General features: G+C 41.3%; 1 protein-coding gene across 2 annotated transcripts; it reads left to right on the top strand.

The window, feature by feature from the left end:
* The first annotated feature begins 443 nt into the window (after positions 1-443).
* LOC6033625 (sialin) lies at positions 444-13,583 on the top strand. 2 transcript variants are annotated; one of them, XM_038253943.1, is made up of 5 exons: positions 444-548; positions 4,901-5,001; positions 11,488-12,392; positions 12,458-12,832; positions 12,899-13,583. In XM_038253943.1, exons 2-5 carry the CDS (start codon positions 4,983-4,985, stop codon positions 13,088-13,090), a joined length of 1,491 nt encoding a protein of 496 aa, XP_038109871.1. In that variant the 5' UTR covers positions 444-548; positions 4,901-4,982; the 3' UTR covers positions 13,091-13,583. The 2 variants fall into 2 exon arrangements, with proteins under 2 accessions (XP_038109871.1, XP_038109870.1); XM_038253942.1 differs by having other exon boundaries at positions 445-615.
* The last annotated feature ends 1,700 nt before the right edge of the window (positions 13,584-15,283 follow it).

Here is a 15,283-nt window from a genome sequence, read left to right on the forward strand (position 1 = left end):
GTGGATCTTGTCGGTTGAAACGAGTTCTAACCGTACGCTAATTGTCAAGTTAATATTACTGAGCTGTCTTACAAATCATGCTGTCTTGTTAAATGTCTTGTTTATTTTTAATTAGTTCGGTACTTGTTTTGACCTTATTGAAGAAGTTTTGTTATGTATCTTCTATTTATTTAAAACGTTACAATTGTAATAAAATTCAGTAAGAACTCAATTTGAGAAGGTCAGCTCTCAAATCTTTTCGAAAAACAAAAAAAAAATGCCACCACGAATAAGCATCTTTGCCGAAGAATCGAAGGAAATAAGAAACAAACAACCATGTATAAATACTCTCCCTCGTGCCGGACGGATCGGAGGGTTGGGTTTGGTGCCGGGCACGGAGGAAACGACGGAGTGTGGAAGTCGAGAGAGCATCGACGTCGACGTTGGCTGGTTTGTGAATTAACTTTTTAGCTCAGCTCAGTTCGCTACTCGCCGCCAACCAGTGTGGACGTGAAATTGTGAAAGGCTGCCGGGATTTTCGGAGAGAATCTAAGAAAAATTAAGCAACTGTGAGTGGAAGGAAGACATAGAAAAAAAGTGTTGATAACTCTGTGAGAGTGATTTTTTTTTTAAAGAGTGAGTAAAGTACTTTTTGGGGCCACTTGAATTATCGGAAAACAACGAAGACTGTGTTCAGTCTGGAGGCAACGGCACACAACGTGGGCATTGTCATGTGTTTTAACTGCTTTTTAAGTATGTTCTGATTCGGAACTGCACACGCGACGCGAGTATAAGTGCGTTTAAATATTTATAGAAATGTTAATACGTACGTTGCTGTTGGTGCAGAGTTTTGGTTGCGCGTTCTTACGTGTGAGGGGGTTCAAACCGTCGTTTCGTTCTTCGTGGAAGCCACATGTGCGGTCGGTCTGTTTCTGAATGGTGGTTAGGCGCTTAAGCTGAATTGATTCAAGTGGCTTAAGCGCGTTATGTATGCATGAGTAAAACGTGGGTTTCTCCCCCGGCCGAAAAGTGCAGTCAACGGTGACGCATCAGTTCGATTTTCAAGAAGCTTTTTGACCTTGTGCCAAATTATCCTGCAAAGGTGTGAGCGTTTGGTGCAGCTGTCTTAGAAGAAAATAAAAACGAACAGAGAAAATGCTAAAAAGGCGCAAAGTTATGTACAAAAGTGTCTGGAAACGGGACCTTTAATCTTCTCGATGTGGTAATCGAGTACCGGCAGGCCCGGTTTCCTAGAAAGTAGAAAGAGTGCTGTACCACACCTTTACCTTTCATTCTTTCATCTATTTCGCAACACGTTTTCAACGGCTGGCCAGCTGGAGTACAGTAGTCGAGCTCAATTGATGATCGACATCTGTTCCTTCCACGAGGTTGCATATATGAATGCACATAAAAAGAGAAAACCAGCTGAGGAAGCCGGGGGAACACTGACCTAACCCACCCCGGGACCGGGAATTTTCACGATCAAGGTTCGAGGTTGGTGCGCGGTAACGACGGTTGTAAAATGCACAATCTTTGGACTCTGGTGTGCGAAGAATTTTAATTACTTGGCTTTAAAGACGAGAGAAATCTTCAGCAAATTATTTTCAAGAAAAGGAACTTCGGCAAAGTAATTAAAAGTGTGAGGAACTGCTTTTAACCTCACATTAATTGGTCAATTGAGACGTGAGTTGATCCTGGAAAAGATGTTGCTTTATTGTTGTTTTCTGTTTTGATGCTTAGTTGATAAACATGTTCGTTGATTAAGCGTGATTTCCTGCTTTTGAAATATCACGCGAAACGTGAACTCGTGGAAATAAATTGTTTTTTCACGTGATTTCATTCTTAGTTTTGATTAGAATCATGCAAATATTTTTCTTAGTGTAAAGCTGTAAGTATAATTGAAACACGCTTACTACGACTCGTAATATCTGCTAATGGGAATTTTCGTAAATTTACCTGCAAGTTTAAGTATTTCACATCATAAAACAAACTGCTCCAAAAAATCAAACTCAAATAAAACCCCCTTCTCAACCATCTCATACCCACGCACCGCCTCCGAAACCAACAAAAACCCCAGAACAAGTCACGTGCTTCTTCGCAGAGAGCCGCATTCCTGCATGCAACAAGTTGCAGGCCAACATTCACACCTTGGCATCCCTCCACCTTGGTCTCCTTATGTAGTAGTACCTCTACCCTTACACGCCGTTGGTCCAAGTAGCCCGGCGCGTCCCGTCCGCGTCCCGAGATCTCGAGTCTCGACCTCGACTGAACTCTCGCGCGCGGCATTTTACATTATTGAACCACTTTTCTCGCCGTGTCTCACACCGTGATGATAAAGGATTGCTTTGATGGGGGTAGGTGGGGTAAAGAGGGCTCTTTTGAAGTTTATGTTTTGTTTAGGTGAAGAAGGCCACATGACTTAAAAAAAAAATCTATCTGTCATCTGTTGTGTCCCGCTTAACCCCCCACAGGGGGCAACCTTTCTTCGCGATCGCCGGTGCACCGCGCCAGAAAAAAAGAGAAGAGATTGCTCGTAAACTTGATTTATCGTACCGGTCTATATTTAGCGACCATCGCCGGATTTCAGTGTATTTATGTATACATAAAGAAGGAATTTGTATTTTAATTATCTCGTGTATCGACGACCAGCGTACAGATTCCCTGAGCGTTGCCTTGGGGTTACATTTCCAGAGCGCGGCCAACCTCACCGCCATGGTCAGGTAGAAGGTTTCGCCGGTTCAACTTGAAAGGACGTTTTCTTGGAAATTGGCGCGCAAACACAACCCAAGAAGGGTTTCCACTCTTCTCTTCCCATTCCATTCGAATCTGCGCTGCCGACCTCACCTCACTTACCGCAGAATCGCTCAACGCAATCTGGTCGGAACCAGTTTTCGGGGAATCACTCGCCCGTAACCTTCACCTTTCAAACCTCAACATGATTTTGCCCAATCATCCGGATCTCGCAGTGTTCTTGGAAATGCGTTTTATCGGCTTTCTTCACCTCGGGGGCCCCCTCTTCGGCGTCAGCTTAAGCTGCTGAAATCTCGATTTGGGAAGTCGTAAAAAGCCGGAATGTGGCGATCTCAGCGGATCACGAGACCGTTGGAAATACGCGCGCGAAAAATGATTCATTCGCAGCCTACTATGCGCAGCCGAAAAACGTGCTAATAATTCATGAATAATTCAACGATTATTTTTCGGCGTGCACGGCGTGAGGGTGGATATAGGGTAAGCTCGCAATTGTTGATCAAACTGGACGAAAAATGTTCAACTTTTCGCGATCAACAAACGTCCCCAAAATATGACTCACGAACATTTTCGAATGAATTTCAGTGTCTCCACATCGTCAAGCACGTAATTTCTAGACAATTCCAGACTTTGTCCAAGAGGGACGGGGGTGGGCAATAAATGCCGGTAGGATCGTCGGCGCCGCCACCAACGTGGTCTCGTGAATTGAGCCAAACATACCGGCAAGGTGTGTGTGGTATAAAAGTACAACCACGTCACGTTTGTTTGACTTTACTCGTGGCAAACAGAGAGTTGGGGCGGTGGTGAAAATTGCATCGCTGTGGATTGCAGTAGGCGAATGGGGGCGTGAGGGACTCGTGCGCTCAAAAACGTGAGGGTGGAGATTAGGAACCGAATTTTGATGGTTTTTTGAAGGTTTTTTGTTGCTTTTGTCGCTATTAATGACAGTCTAGCAGAAATCTATCAAATATATTGTCCGTTTCTTTCAAAGGTACACGCCGCGCGGCATTTCAGAATATGCCATAGACATTGTTGCCAGCGATTTTCTGCACTTTTGTTGCAATATAAAACATACCTGGCAACGACGCCGGGCGATTCGAAGAAGAAGATAAAAAAACAAAACGCGCAGTATGGGATTTTACAGCGCGCATTTGCCGAAAGTGCGGCGCGTCGTTCCGAGGCTGGTTTGCCGCGTGTCTTTTTCGGGAATACGCTCAATATTTTTCAAAATCTTACATTAAATCAAATTTTGATAAAGTTATTTATTTTCGCGATTTTATATTCCTTGAAACAGAAGCAGTTATTGTGACAGTTTATGAAAAAAATTTTTGAGAAGATGATGTCTTAAATGAAGTCACCACTAAATGTATTAAATTGATTCACCTGCTCAAATCATTTCCAGTTTGAACGCTAATAGGTAAAGTAGTCATCATTTAGCACTGTGTTAAAAATATAGTATCAAATAATTCAATATAATTAACAATATCATGTTAATACTCGTTTGACTCACCGCTCAAAAAAGTCTAAATTTATTAGATAAGCTTGAATGTGGCACCATCGCATCGTACAGGTGTTTCTAATTAGCCTTCTCAAAACATGCCCTGTCATCTAACACGTGGCCCAATTCCCAGCCACGCAAAGTGTTGAAGAAGAGCCACGTGCGGCATCCTCTAAAACTTGTTGCTCACTTCAAAGCACCTAAAACAAACTGAAACAAATCTATTTTATACTGTGCGTGAAGAGTCTTCTCCCCAACTCCAGCTCCAAACAGATTGACCGTTGTTGACCATTGACCCCACACGGGTTTGGCGTGGGGCAAGTGGCCTTCACGTTCAAGTGGAGGATCTACCCTGCCGAGTTCCTACCGCCAATTATCTTCAGCGCAAAAGATAAATGGGAGGAGATGAAGAGGAAATTGGATCGTTAACAAGTGGGAAACGGATTAGCTTTGCTTCTTTTTATATTTCGATTCGACGTCAATGTTTGCGAATTTCCAGCTTGATCACAGGTCCACGTTATCGAAATGTCCTTGGCATTCAATTTATCACTTTTGATAGGAGTAAACTGAGTAACTGCGTAGGGGGGCTTACATTACGGCACAACACGCCCTTTATTTACCGACCGACCAACCTCTAATCGATTTTTCGTTTTGTTTGTTTTCCTATTACAACAGGGTTTGGGCTTCCTGCAGACAGCCAGACAAGTGTCGAACTCGGAGAAGCTGAAGGTGAAGCGATTGTTTATCGATCTAGAGAATGACTACAGGTGCCAAAGGTAAGGGCGAAATAGGCTAAGCAAATTTAGAAAATACCTCATTTTGTGGAAGTTAAAAACCTCACTTTTCTAATTGAATTTAATCTTCAATTAAAAATGCAAATCAGATACATCCTCAATTCAATCACGATTATTTTTAACAATCAAACTGATCGAAGATCTAAATATATCCTGTTCGTGAAGTCATCTCAAAAGTGCCAATTATCTCAACAATGGTAATCTGATTATAATTAACACTTATTTTGAAATGACACATCTTGATTTTAGAAGTTTTACGATGAAATCATTCACATCAGTGCAGATTTTTCTTGATAGAATCGGTCTATTCTCAACATTCATGTGAAGCAATATCGAAGTAGGCCATCCAAGAAAGCCTTGTAATTCTAAATGACTATGGTAACAGCTCAATAACGGATCCTTGATTGTAAATAATTTAACAAATTGGCATTGCACGGGGACGCTTGGTTTCTGCTGTGAAAAAAATATTGCGTTGGCCTACTATTTCAGATCTTTCAAACCTGCAATTATTTTTTTGAAAATACTTAATGTCACAGCATCTAATTCCAGCCTGCCTCTAATGTTGGCAGGTCAGTACTTTGACATTAAATTAAAGCTAATTAAAAGCGTTTTCAACTGAAATCGAGTGATAAATAGCTCAATAAGAAGTGAGCAAGCAAGTTTCTATCAAAAGTTTTGCAAAATTAGTTGTTTAAATAGTGAAAATCAGCAAATTGGATGGAGTTAGGAGCGAGTGCTTAACCTACCAAAGATACGAGAATTTCCCCTACTACCAAATATTTTTTTAAATTGAATAGAAGTCCGCATTTACACTTTCATGACGTCAGCAGACGTCCCCAGACCATTGACTAGCCTTCAACTTGCAGTGAACTTACGGTGAACAAAGAAAACCTCAAAATTGAATAATCCTACCTTCAAACGCCCGTTTTTTCTGCTTTCGTATTTGCCCTGCCTTCTGCAAATATAAACACGGTATTTCTAGACTTCCACCGTCATTTAGCAAGAGATTTTTTCTCTCTATTCTAGTCATCCCTCTTTACTCCCACGTAAAAAAAAGTTCCGACTGATGTCCATCTGTCCATCAAACCCACTTGACGTCGTCGTCGAGGAAAAACAAACGACGGTCCATCCTCCAAATTGAAGAGTCGAAAAATAAGTGTTTTTCCCTCGCAACGTACGTCAGCATGACCGGCCCACCTTACCCGAGTTGCACACTCATCGGCCGAGATTAGCCCGCGATAACGCGATAATCTAAGAGAAAAAAAATGGCAACTTGTCAATTTTTACGCGCGTAGCGCAGCAGGCCACGAACGCCCAAATAAACCGGTTGGGCATGGTAACTAGATTTTTTTTTTCGGTGGACACCATAATCTCGGAAGCACTCTCTGTGTTGTGAGAATAAATATTTATTTATGAGATTTGGAACCCGTCACGGATCAATCGCAAACCGTTGGCAACACCACGAAAGTGAAAGTGAACGAAATGTTCAGTCGGGAAACAAAATGATAAGACAGTACACGCTAAATTGACCTTGAAGGGGGGTTGTTTTAATTTGCAGACTGCGAATTACGATGCATATTTTGCGAATCAGGTTTGCGTTGGGGTGGGGTGCGATTTTGCATACCATTTGCATATCGTCGATTCACAGATATCTTGTGCGGAATGTGTGTTTTTTTTAGAATTTATATGCAGTTCACTGAACGAGTAACTGGTTATGGGCTAAATTTGCATTCACGAAAGTGCTGCTGGATGATTTGATCGTCGATAAGGCAAAAAACGACTCAATTTCCGTCGCTATTAATAACCTGGATGGTTTTTGATTCCGAATTCCAGTTGGAACCAGTATTCAAAGGATTAACAGAATGATGCCACATCAGCGTGAAATTGCATCATGTAGTTGATTACTTCTTGTAACAAGATTAAGAATTCTGGTTGATCTTTAGACGAACTTGAAAGCTCCAAATGTGTGAAATTGCATCCGTTTGCCACGTGCCCAACGCTTATCAAAGTGATTAGCACTAGTGTGGTAAATCCGCCACTCTGTTTGATTTAGGTTATAGATTGTCCACATTACAAATTATCATCCCAGCATGCCACGAGTTGTGCGCCATGCCGCCGCCGCCGCTGGTGACAATGACAACTTCCTGCCTGCTATGATCCATCGCCGCGCCGAGACAATTGAATGGCACATGAATTATCGTCTGTTATCTGTGTAGTACATCCGATACAGTGCCAACTTTGTTATGGTCGCGTCACGAGTGACAGCACAAATAATTAAAGTCGCATTTACTACAGAGGTAAATCCCTGCTCTTTGAATTCCGTGGTGCAATTGTCTGCCCAGAGCACTTTAGGGAGTACTTGCAATTGCAGTCTGCGACTTGTGTGCTTGGAATTAGAGAAAAAAATATGTTCAACCCACTTGAAGTTACATGATTCAAGTGACTCAAGGGTTGTTGTTTAGAGAGAGAGAAAAAAAAACTTCGCCGTTTACGAACGGCCTCTCCTGGGGGCTTGGCTGGGCGTACACAGCGTGCGCGTTGGATGACGTATGTGGCTTGATTGAATTATTTTGCTGTTTGCAATCAATCAACGCGACGAAACAAACAATATTCAAAGTTCAATTTATAGTTGAAAAACGCAGATTGCTTCGGTGACGTGTGCTACACGTTTCCGTGTAAACACAATGCTAAACAAGTTGGACGCAGTTTGTTTTGTAGGCGTCTAGTAGGCCACGTGATTCCAACTAGCTGTACAGGGTCTGAGTTATTACGTCTGTTTCAGCTACAATGTCATCTTCGGTTGGTTATTGACACTAGGTTGCTATGCAACTCGTGTTGATTTGAGGAATAATTTAAAATTCTTTCTAAATGAAATAAATTTGAAGTCATAGAAAAGTTATGGTGAACTTTGCAACCGCAAGTGATCAACTCACTTTATATAAAACAAACCATTTGCTGATAACCTTATGATCCAAAGTTGCGTTTTGCCACGGTTCTTATCATCAACCCCCTGAACATCGTACGATGCTCCCATGGGTCACGATACACACTCGGGACGAGCCCCCATCATCCGTGGCAGTTCGTCTCTCATCAAACAGATAAATTTAAACGAGCTGGACACACCGCAAGAAGCTCAATTGAAATTCAATGTCACCGAATGATAAAGAACGCAGCAGGCACGTCGCAAAGCGCGAAACGCCCTTGTGCGCGCAGTATGTCATGGCGTGGGGGCGCATTCAATCATTCATTGACCCGCATATGTATTTTTATACGAATCCAATCAAATCAATTTCGAGAACGTTCTTCGCGGCGGTCGCAGCAAGCGCTGACCGCGCACCGCTGGAGGCCGATAACGTTGGTAGCGGCTATTTTTGACTGTATTGTTAATAAATGCATAGTTGTCCCATGTGAAATTTTGTAATTTTTGAGTTTTTTGGATCAAATTTTTGTTGGTTATGATTCTAAGAAAAAAACGGAATTTGCCTTTTATTCTCTAGATTTTGAATAAAAAAAAAAAAATCTGTCAATAATTAAAAAAATGCTTGATTCCGAAGTTTAAAAATGGATAAATATGCAATTGTGGACAGTCTAAAAGCAAAAAAAATATATATATAAAAATGTTACGTTTTTTTACGACTCAAAATATCAGCACTATCAAATTTGACCCACATGTTTTATTGCTCACGGCTAATGGGTCTCGTGGCGCAGGGGTAGCGGCTTCGGCTGCCGATCCCGATGATGCTATGAGACGCGGGTTCGATTCCCGCCTTATCCACTGAGCTTCTATCGGATGGTGAAGTAAAACGTCGGTCCCGGTTTCTCCTGTCTCGTCAGAGGCGCTGGAGCAGAAATCCCACGTTAGAGGAAGGCCATGCCCCGGGGGGCGTAGTGCCAATAGTTTCGTTTCGTTTTCGGCTAATGAAATAACTTCGAGAACGATTTTCGTCATAGCAAGCTAGTGGAACTATCAATGGCATGCTTGGATTGACTGTGCCCAGCGACAAAAAAAAGTAGAACTCAATTGGAGAGCTCACGATGTTAATTGACCTGCGGCGAGCCGTTAACTGGGAATTTGTTTTCCGCTTAATCAATTTGAGTGAGCTGTTTCGTAGGTTTGTAGCGACAAAACAAGTGATTTTGAAGTGATGAATATTGTTAAAAGTCACTGCTTGATTTCAGTTCTGAAATATTGCTTGTTTTGTGACACCATTGAAATGATACAAATCTACAAGATTGCTTCAATTGTCCACAATAAGCTTAATCTGCTTTTTTTGTTGCTAATCTTTTTTATGGGTTGTCTAAAACAGTAGACAAAACTGTTTTAGACACAACCATAACATTTGTTTTTGAAACGATGTTCAGCCTTATTATTCGGAGCGATGAACATGGGTACTTTCCGGGTGTGATGCTCAGTTCAATGTTATGATTGCTTGTTTTGAAAACAGCTGAGAAGATTGTACTTTGCTTTTATTTGTAAACTTTGGTGGAAAATGATAACAGCAAAACACTTCGTGGCAAAGTTCAATCTACCATGTGCTATTGATTGTTAGTCCCGGTCACACATAGTAGGCTATGACTGAATTGTTTTTATTTAAAAGATTTTTGGTTTGCTGATTTCAACATTTTTACTTGGTTATTTTGGCGTGTTCATAGTCTATTAGTTTAAATTAGTTTGTATAGAAAAAATGTTTATTAAAATTTATTACTCAAACGTATTTGACGTTTTGCACCCCCAATTATTAGCAAAGTAATACCCACTAGACCTCAATCAACAGCAATATGCACCAATTGACTTACTTAGTAGCTCGATGGTGCATGCAAATGAATGCAACAGGTCCTCAAAACGCCCTGATTAGGGACGACGTGCCTTCTGCCGCCGTTGTGAAAGGCACAATTTTCCCCACACAAACTCTCTCTCTCTCTCTTTCTCTTTCGCTCCCTCCTACTAAATTGCCCTTTCATTAGTCGTAGTCGCAGTATGCGACGCAGAGAGGAAAAAAATATGTGCCATCTTTGATTGCCTTGTGCAACGCAACTCCTCTATTATAGTGTGCGGTGACATAGTTTTCTCCTGGCCTGCTACACATGTGACGCGCCTGCTTTGATGAATGACCAACAGCGCCCGTGTAATTTCACCGTTGCGTTGCGACATTCCAATCTCTCGAGCTTTGAAGTGTGCGTGTTTGACCTTAACGTTTCCGGGGAACCGCTTTTTTTTCGTTTGTTTGAAAAAATGCCGAAATTTTCCTCACAGCGTGATGACTGATAAGGTTGTCTGTTTTTAGCGCGCATCCCAAGATTATATTTACACAACATGTATTCATTGCTTTTGCTGTTGATGAGGGGTTCGGGGGTTGCAGACCTGGCACCAGGTCATCGCCAACGTCAACCAAGTGGGAATAACGGCTGGTCGTAAAAACGTAGCTGTCCTACTGACAAGAGTACAAACAATTTTGAGATGTTTCCCAACTATTTCAAGCACAAATCAAATTTGTCAAATAGCGAGAAAAAATTGATGAAATAATTTACGTTGGGCATTTATGCGTTTATCGGTAATCGCCATTGTCCCCCCGTGGCGGTGGTTCCGGTGGTCATAACTTTGGCACAAAGTTGCTAAATTTAGTCTCACGAAAGCGTAAGAATTTGAGAAAATGGGTGTGCGGATGCTGCCGACGGAGATGAACTTTGGGCGAGAAATTTATGTGTGAACGATACTTACGTGCGATATTAGTACAATGGACGCTTATGTAAGGTGGATGCAACTCGATATTTCTGGAACCAATTAAGAAGATTGGCATGACAATAGTGTCAGAGCCTCGGTCAGAGTTGACTATGAGAATTGAACATTGAGTTGACATCGTTAAAACTACATTTTTAAATTGAATATAATTAGCAATGGAGGTGTCTATGCCTTATGACTGCACAACACTAGCCTTCCTCTTTAAAAATGTCTTTCCATCTTTCTATCTATGCTAACTTGTCGCAAGTGCCTTTTTGAGAATGCCATTTTGTCTGGATTTCAATGCCTCAGCTTGTCAAATAAAGTGTTGTTCCAATCAAATATGTTTTTGTCAAGTATAAAAAAAATAAATAAAAAAAAATAGGGTTAACAAAACGTGTTTGTTATTGTTTGCATTGTGCGATATTTTTTCTCGAAAAATAAATTGTTTCAAGATGGCAAGTTGATCTGTTTTTCTTTGTATGAATGTTCAATGAAGTTTAATAACAGCAGCTTAAGGGCTAAGGTTAACATTTTAAGTTTTTCCAGTAAAATTGAAATTTCGCAAAAATGATACAATTTTTTAGAAAATCTACTTGACATCTTGTAGCAAATATTCTTACGCATTTTCTGTCCAAATATGAGCTGGATTGGTTAAGTCCAGCTTGAGTTTTTATCTTTTTAGTAATAGAACTGCTTTTTAAAATGTGTTAGTATAATCTCAATTTTAATTTTTCTCTCCCATTCAGGATGGCTAACGTGTCGCCAAGTGCTGAACATCATGGTCATATTCGGCTTCATGCTGAACTATGCGCTGCGAGTCAACTTCACCATTGCGATCGTAGTGATGGCCAAAACGTTGAAAAATCTTACGGAGGGCGCCGGCGGTGACGATCTGGGCAACGGAACGGCCCTGGCTTTGTCCGGGGTGACTTCGACCACCGAGGAAAGCGTAATTGCTGAAGAGGACAAATTCGAGTGGGATGCCTACCAGCAGAACCTGATGCTGGGAAGCTTCTTCTGGGGTTACGTGCTGACGGAACTTCCGGGAGGTCGTCTGGCGGAGATCATTGGAGGACGGCGCGTGTTCGGATACAGCATGCTGTTCGCTAGTGTACTAACCTTGCTTACTCCCATAGCTGCCTACACCAATTATATTGCGGTTGTTATATTGCGAGCCGTTCTAGGATTCTTCCTGGGAGCGTCCTGGCCAGCGATTCACCCGCTGACTGCAGTCTGGATTCCGCCCATGGACAGATCCAAGTTTATTGCCAACATGATGGCATCGTCGCTGGGTGCGGCCATTACCATGCCAATCTGCGGCTATCTGATCGCTACGATCGGCTGGCAGTCCGTGTTCTACTTCACCGGAGGATTAGCCCTGCTGTGGTCGATCACCTGGTTCTTGGTGGTCTTTGAAACCCCGGCTTCTCACCCTCGTATCACGGCTGAAGAGCGTAACGAGATCGAAACCGCCATCGGTGCCGGTTCCAAGGCTAAGAAGCCCACGTACGTGCCCTGGAAGTCGATCATTACCTCGCCTCCGGTCTGGGCTATCATCCTGACTCACGGTGCCTCGGTGTTTGGTTTCTTCACCGTAGTCAACCAACTGCCCACCTACATGAAGTACATCCTGAACTTTAACATCAAGGAGGTTTGTAGACTTTGAGATCTTTATAGTCCCAAAACAAAGCTTAACCAACAATCTCCCCTTTTCAGAATGGTCTGCTGTCATCGTTGCCCTACTTTGGAAAGTACGCCATGGCTGTCCTCTCGTCGCACCTTGCTGATCATCTGCGCAAAACCGGCGCTCTGACCACCACCGCTACCCGCAAGATCTTCACCGCGTTCGCCGTGATGACGCCCGGCTTCCTGATGATCGTGCAGGTGTACATGGGTGAGAACCGCTCGTGGGCTGTGGGCATCTTCACGCTGGCCCTGTTCCTCAACGGTGCCGTCACCGCCGGATACCTTGGCAACGGTCTCGATATCGCGCCAAACTTCTCCGGAACCATCTTCGGAATGGCCAACACGCTGTCCTCGTTCGGTGGATTTGTGTCCGCGTACATGGTCGGAGTGCTCACGAACGATAACGTAAGTTTGACCCTGCCACGTGATTCCATAACATAACCTCAAACTCCATCCCCTTCCCACTTTCAGCAAACCTACGGCCAATGGCAGATCGTGTTCTGGATTCTGGCGGTCATCTACATTGTCGGCTCGTCCGCTTACCTCATCATGGGCACCGGCGAGCTGCAGCCGTGGAACAACCCACCGGAGAAGGGCGCCATCGAGAACCGTGAGACTGAGGAGGGAGTTCCGTTGAATCAGCAAAACCAAAACAACAAGTAAATCTCAATGCCTCAACAATTGTGGTAGCTCTGGACCAATGGACCAACTTAGAATCGATACTTATCTTTTTGTACGCGAGAATCGCCAAGAAACCGTGAGCACATGAGCTGAATGTGACTGCGAGTGATTTCAAATAGTAGAAGATTTCGAAAAAAACGCGTGCGAGCGTCGTAAGTGCATCTGATTTGCTTTAGCATTTAATAATTTATTTTGTTAAGGGTATAACGCGACGTGAAGCAAATCGAAGGTAGTATTTACAAAGAGCTTGTTAATTCCCCCACAAAAAAAAACATCATTCAGTGATCGAAACGAACAGAGTGTACTTTTCCCCTCCTTTTACTTAGCAAGAATGTGATTCACTTCGACAACAGTTTTGGAATCTTATAATCTGATAAAAAGAAAAAAAAGAAAACATAGATTCCAGTTGACACTGCTTCGAGTTTCATGTTTTAGTGAAAATCGTCAACCAAAATAGTAACAAACAAAAAAAAAACCATCAAACAACTTAACAAGAGTATCTTAAAACACGCAACTTTACTACTTATCTGTTCATGTCAAATTGATGAATTCTATTACAGTAGTTGTTCGGTAACTGGGCTGAGAACATAGCCCAGTCACCGAATGCTGCTCGCTAACTGGGCTGAACGAAAAATAACGAGGGGACCACCGATGCATAATATTTTCCTGATGAAAAATAAAAATTAAAAATACTCAAATTTATTTACAATGCTTACTTTTCATATTTCTTTAATTGTGACTTGAAATGTAATGCATGTTTGAAAAAAGTTTTTTTTATTTGTTGAAAAGGCTTTTGGCATCCATTAACCCCTCGTTCATTTCGGTTTGTTTTGGTTTTTTGACGTTTGTCTGCTTTTTAACTGGGCTACAGCCCAGTTATCGAGCGCCCAGTTAAAAAGCAGCCCAGTTAAATAACGCCCAGTTACCGAACAACTACTGTATGTGCCTTTTACCAAATTATCCAGGGACATTTTTTACTGCATGAAAAAAAAATGGAAAACAAAATGGTCTGATGATATTTGATGTAGGTATTTAGAGCAGGGTAGACAATCAAGACAAGCATCACAAACAGAAAAATGAAAAAAAAACACAGTTTTTTTAGAAGAAACCAGAATAGGACTACACACGCAACGTATACTCTCAGCAGAAATAGTAAGTATAGCCCAATTGTCAGTAATAATATATTAGGATATTTTTATTTACATTGTGCTGTAGTAATTTTTAGGAATGTATACAAAACACTCAATTTTAACGAATCAATAAATGTTAAAATAAATTACTTGTTCAATTGTTTTTATTTCGAATGATAAAATATCACAAGTCATTTCACTAAATACTGATACACTCTGAAAGGCAATATTCCCGATCGGCCATTTGGTGGCCATGTTTTTTTTAGAAAATCATTCAAATCTTCATTCAGAATGTTTCAATCAAAAAATGGTTTTCTTTGTGTTGTTCGTAGACGCATTTTGCAGATAGTGATTATATTTTCATTTCAATTTATTATTTCTAGACCCTGAATTCAGAACCATCATTGACAGTCATTGCCTCAAAAGTGAAAGGCGCCATCTACCACCTTAAAAACTCTAGATTTGTTGAATTTACTAACGCAGATAAATAAATGCTTTACAAATCGTTTTCTGTAAATTGCCGTTACCCTAATTTAAATTGTTTTTTTATTAATAAATGTTTATACTTGAAGAAATTCTCTGTATTTAACAGGTAATGAGTGTTCTCTGCTCGAGAGCTCTTTTAAAGATGTTCTCCAATCATTTGCAGCTTTTTTTATTCGATGTTATCTGAATCATGCAAACATGTTGAAAATTGTCAAACACATTTAAGGCCATTCCAAATATTTTTCAAACTACAAAATGGGACCGAAAAATCAAGGGGCAAAAAACATATTTTTCAGAAAAAACTTGAAAATTTCAATGGAATTGGAGGTAAGTAAAACTAAATTTTAAATGCATTTTTAGCGTTGAAAATCATATTTAGCATGTTTGAGCTCGATTGAAAATATTTTTGAATTTTCGTGAAATTCCCACGTACAGCACTGCAAAACAACTGGGTTGGTGTAAAATGCATTTTAAATCTTTATATTTTGACTTCAGTCAGAGTCCACAGTTATCTTCAAAAATATAAATAAAAAAAAAATCATCGGCCTCAACCATAGAG

Source organism: Culex quinquefasciatus, chromosome 2 (assembly GCF_015732765.1).
Source record: "Culex quinquefasciatus strain JHB chromosome 2, VPISU_Cqui_1.0_pri_paternal, whole genome shotgun sequence".
Lineage (NCBI taxonomy): Eukaryota > Metazoa > Arthropoda > Insecta > Diptera > Culicidae > Culex > Culex quinquefasciatus.

What these genes read in the sequence shown, in the direction of transcription:
- LOC6033625 (XM_038253943.1), top strand. An exon ending in TGAACTTTAACATCAAGGAG is followed by an intron (nt 12,393 to 12,457) that starts GTTTGTAGACTT and finishes TCCCCTTTTCAG; the next exon opens with AATGGTCTGCTGTCATCGTT. An exon ending in GAGTGCTCACGAACGATAAC is followed by an intron (nt 12,833 to 12,898) that starts GTAAGTTTGACC and finishes TCCCACTTTCAG; the next exon opens with CAAACCTACGGCCAATGGCA.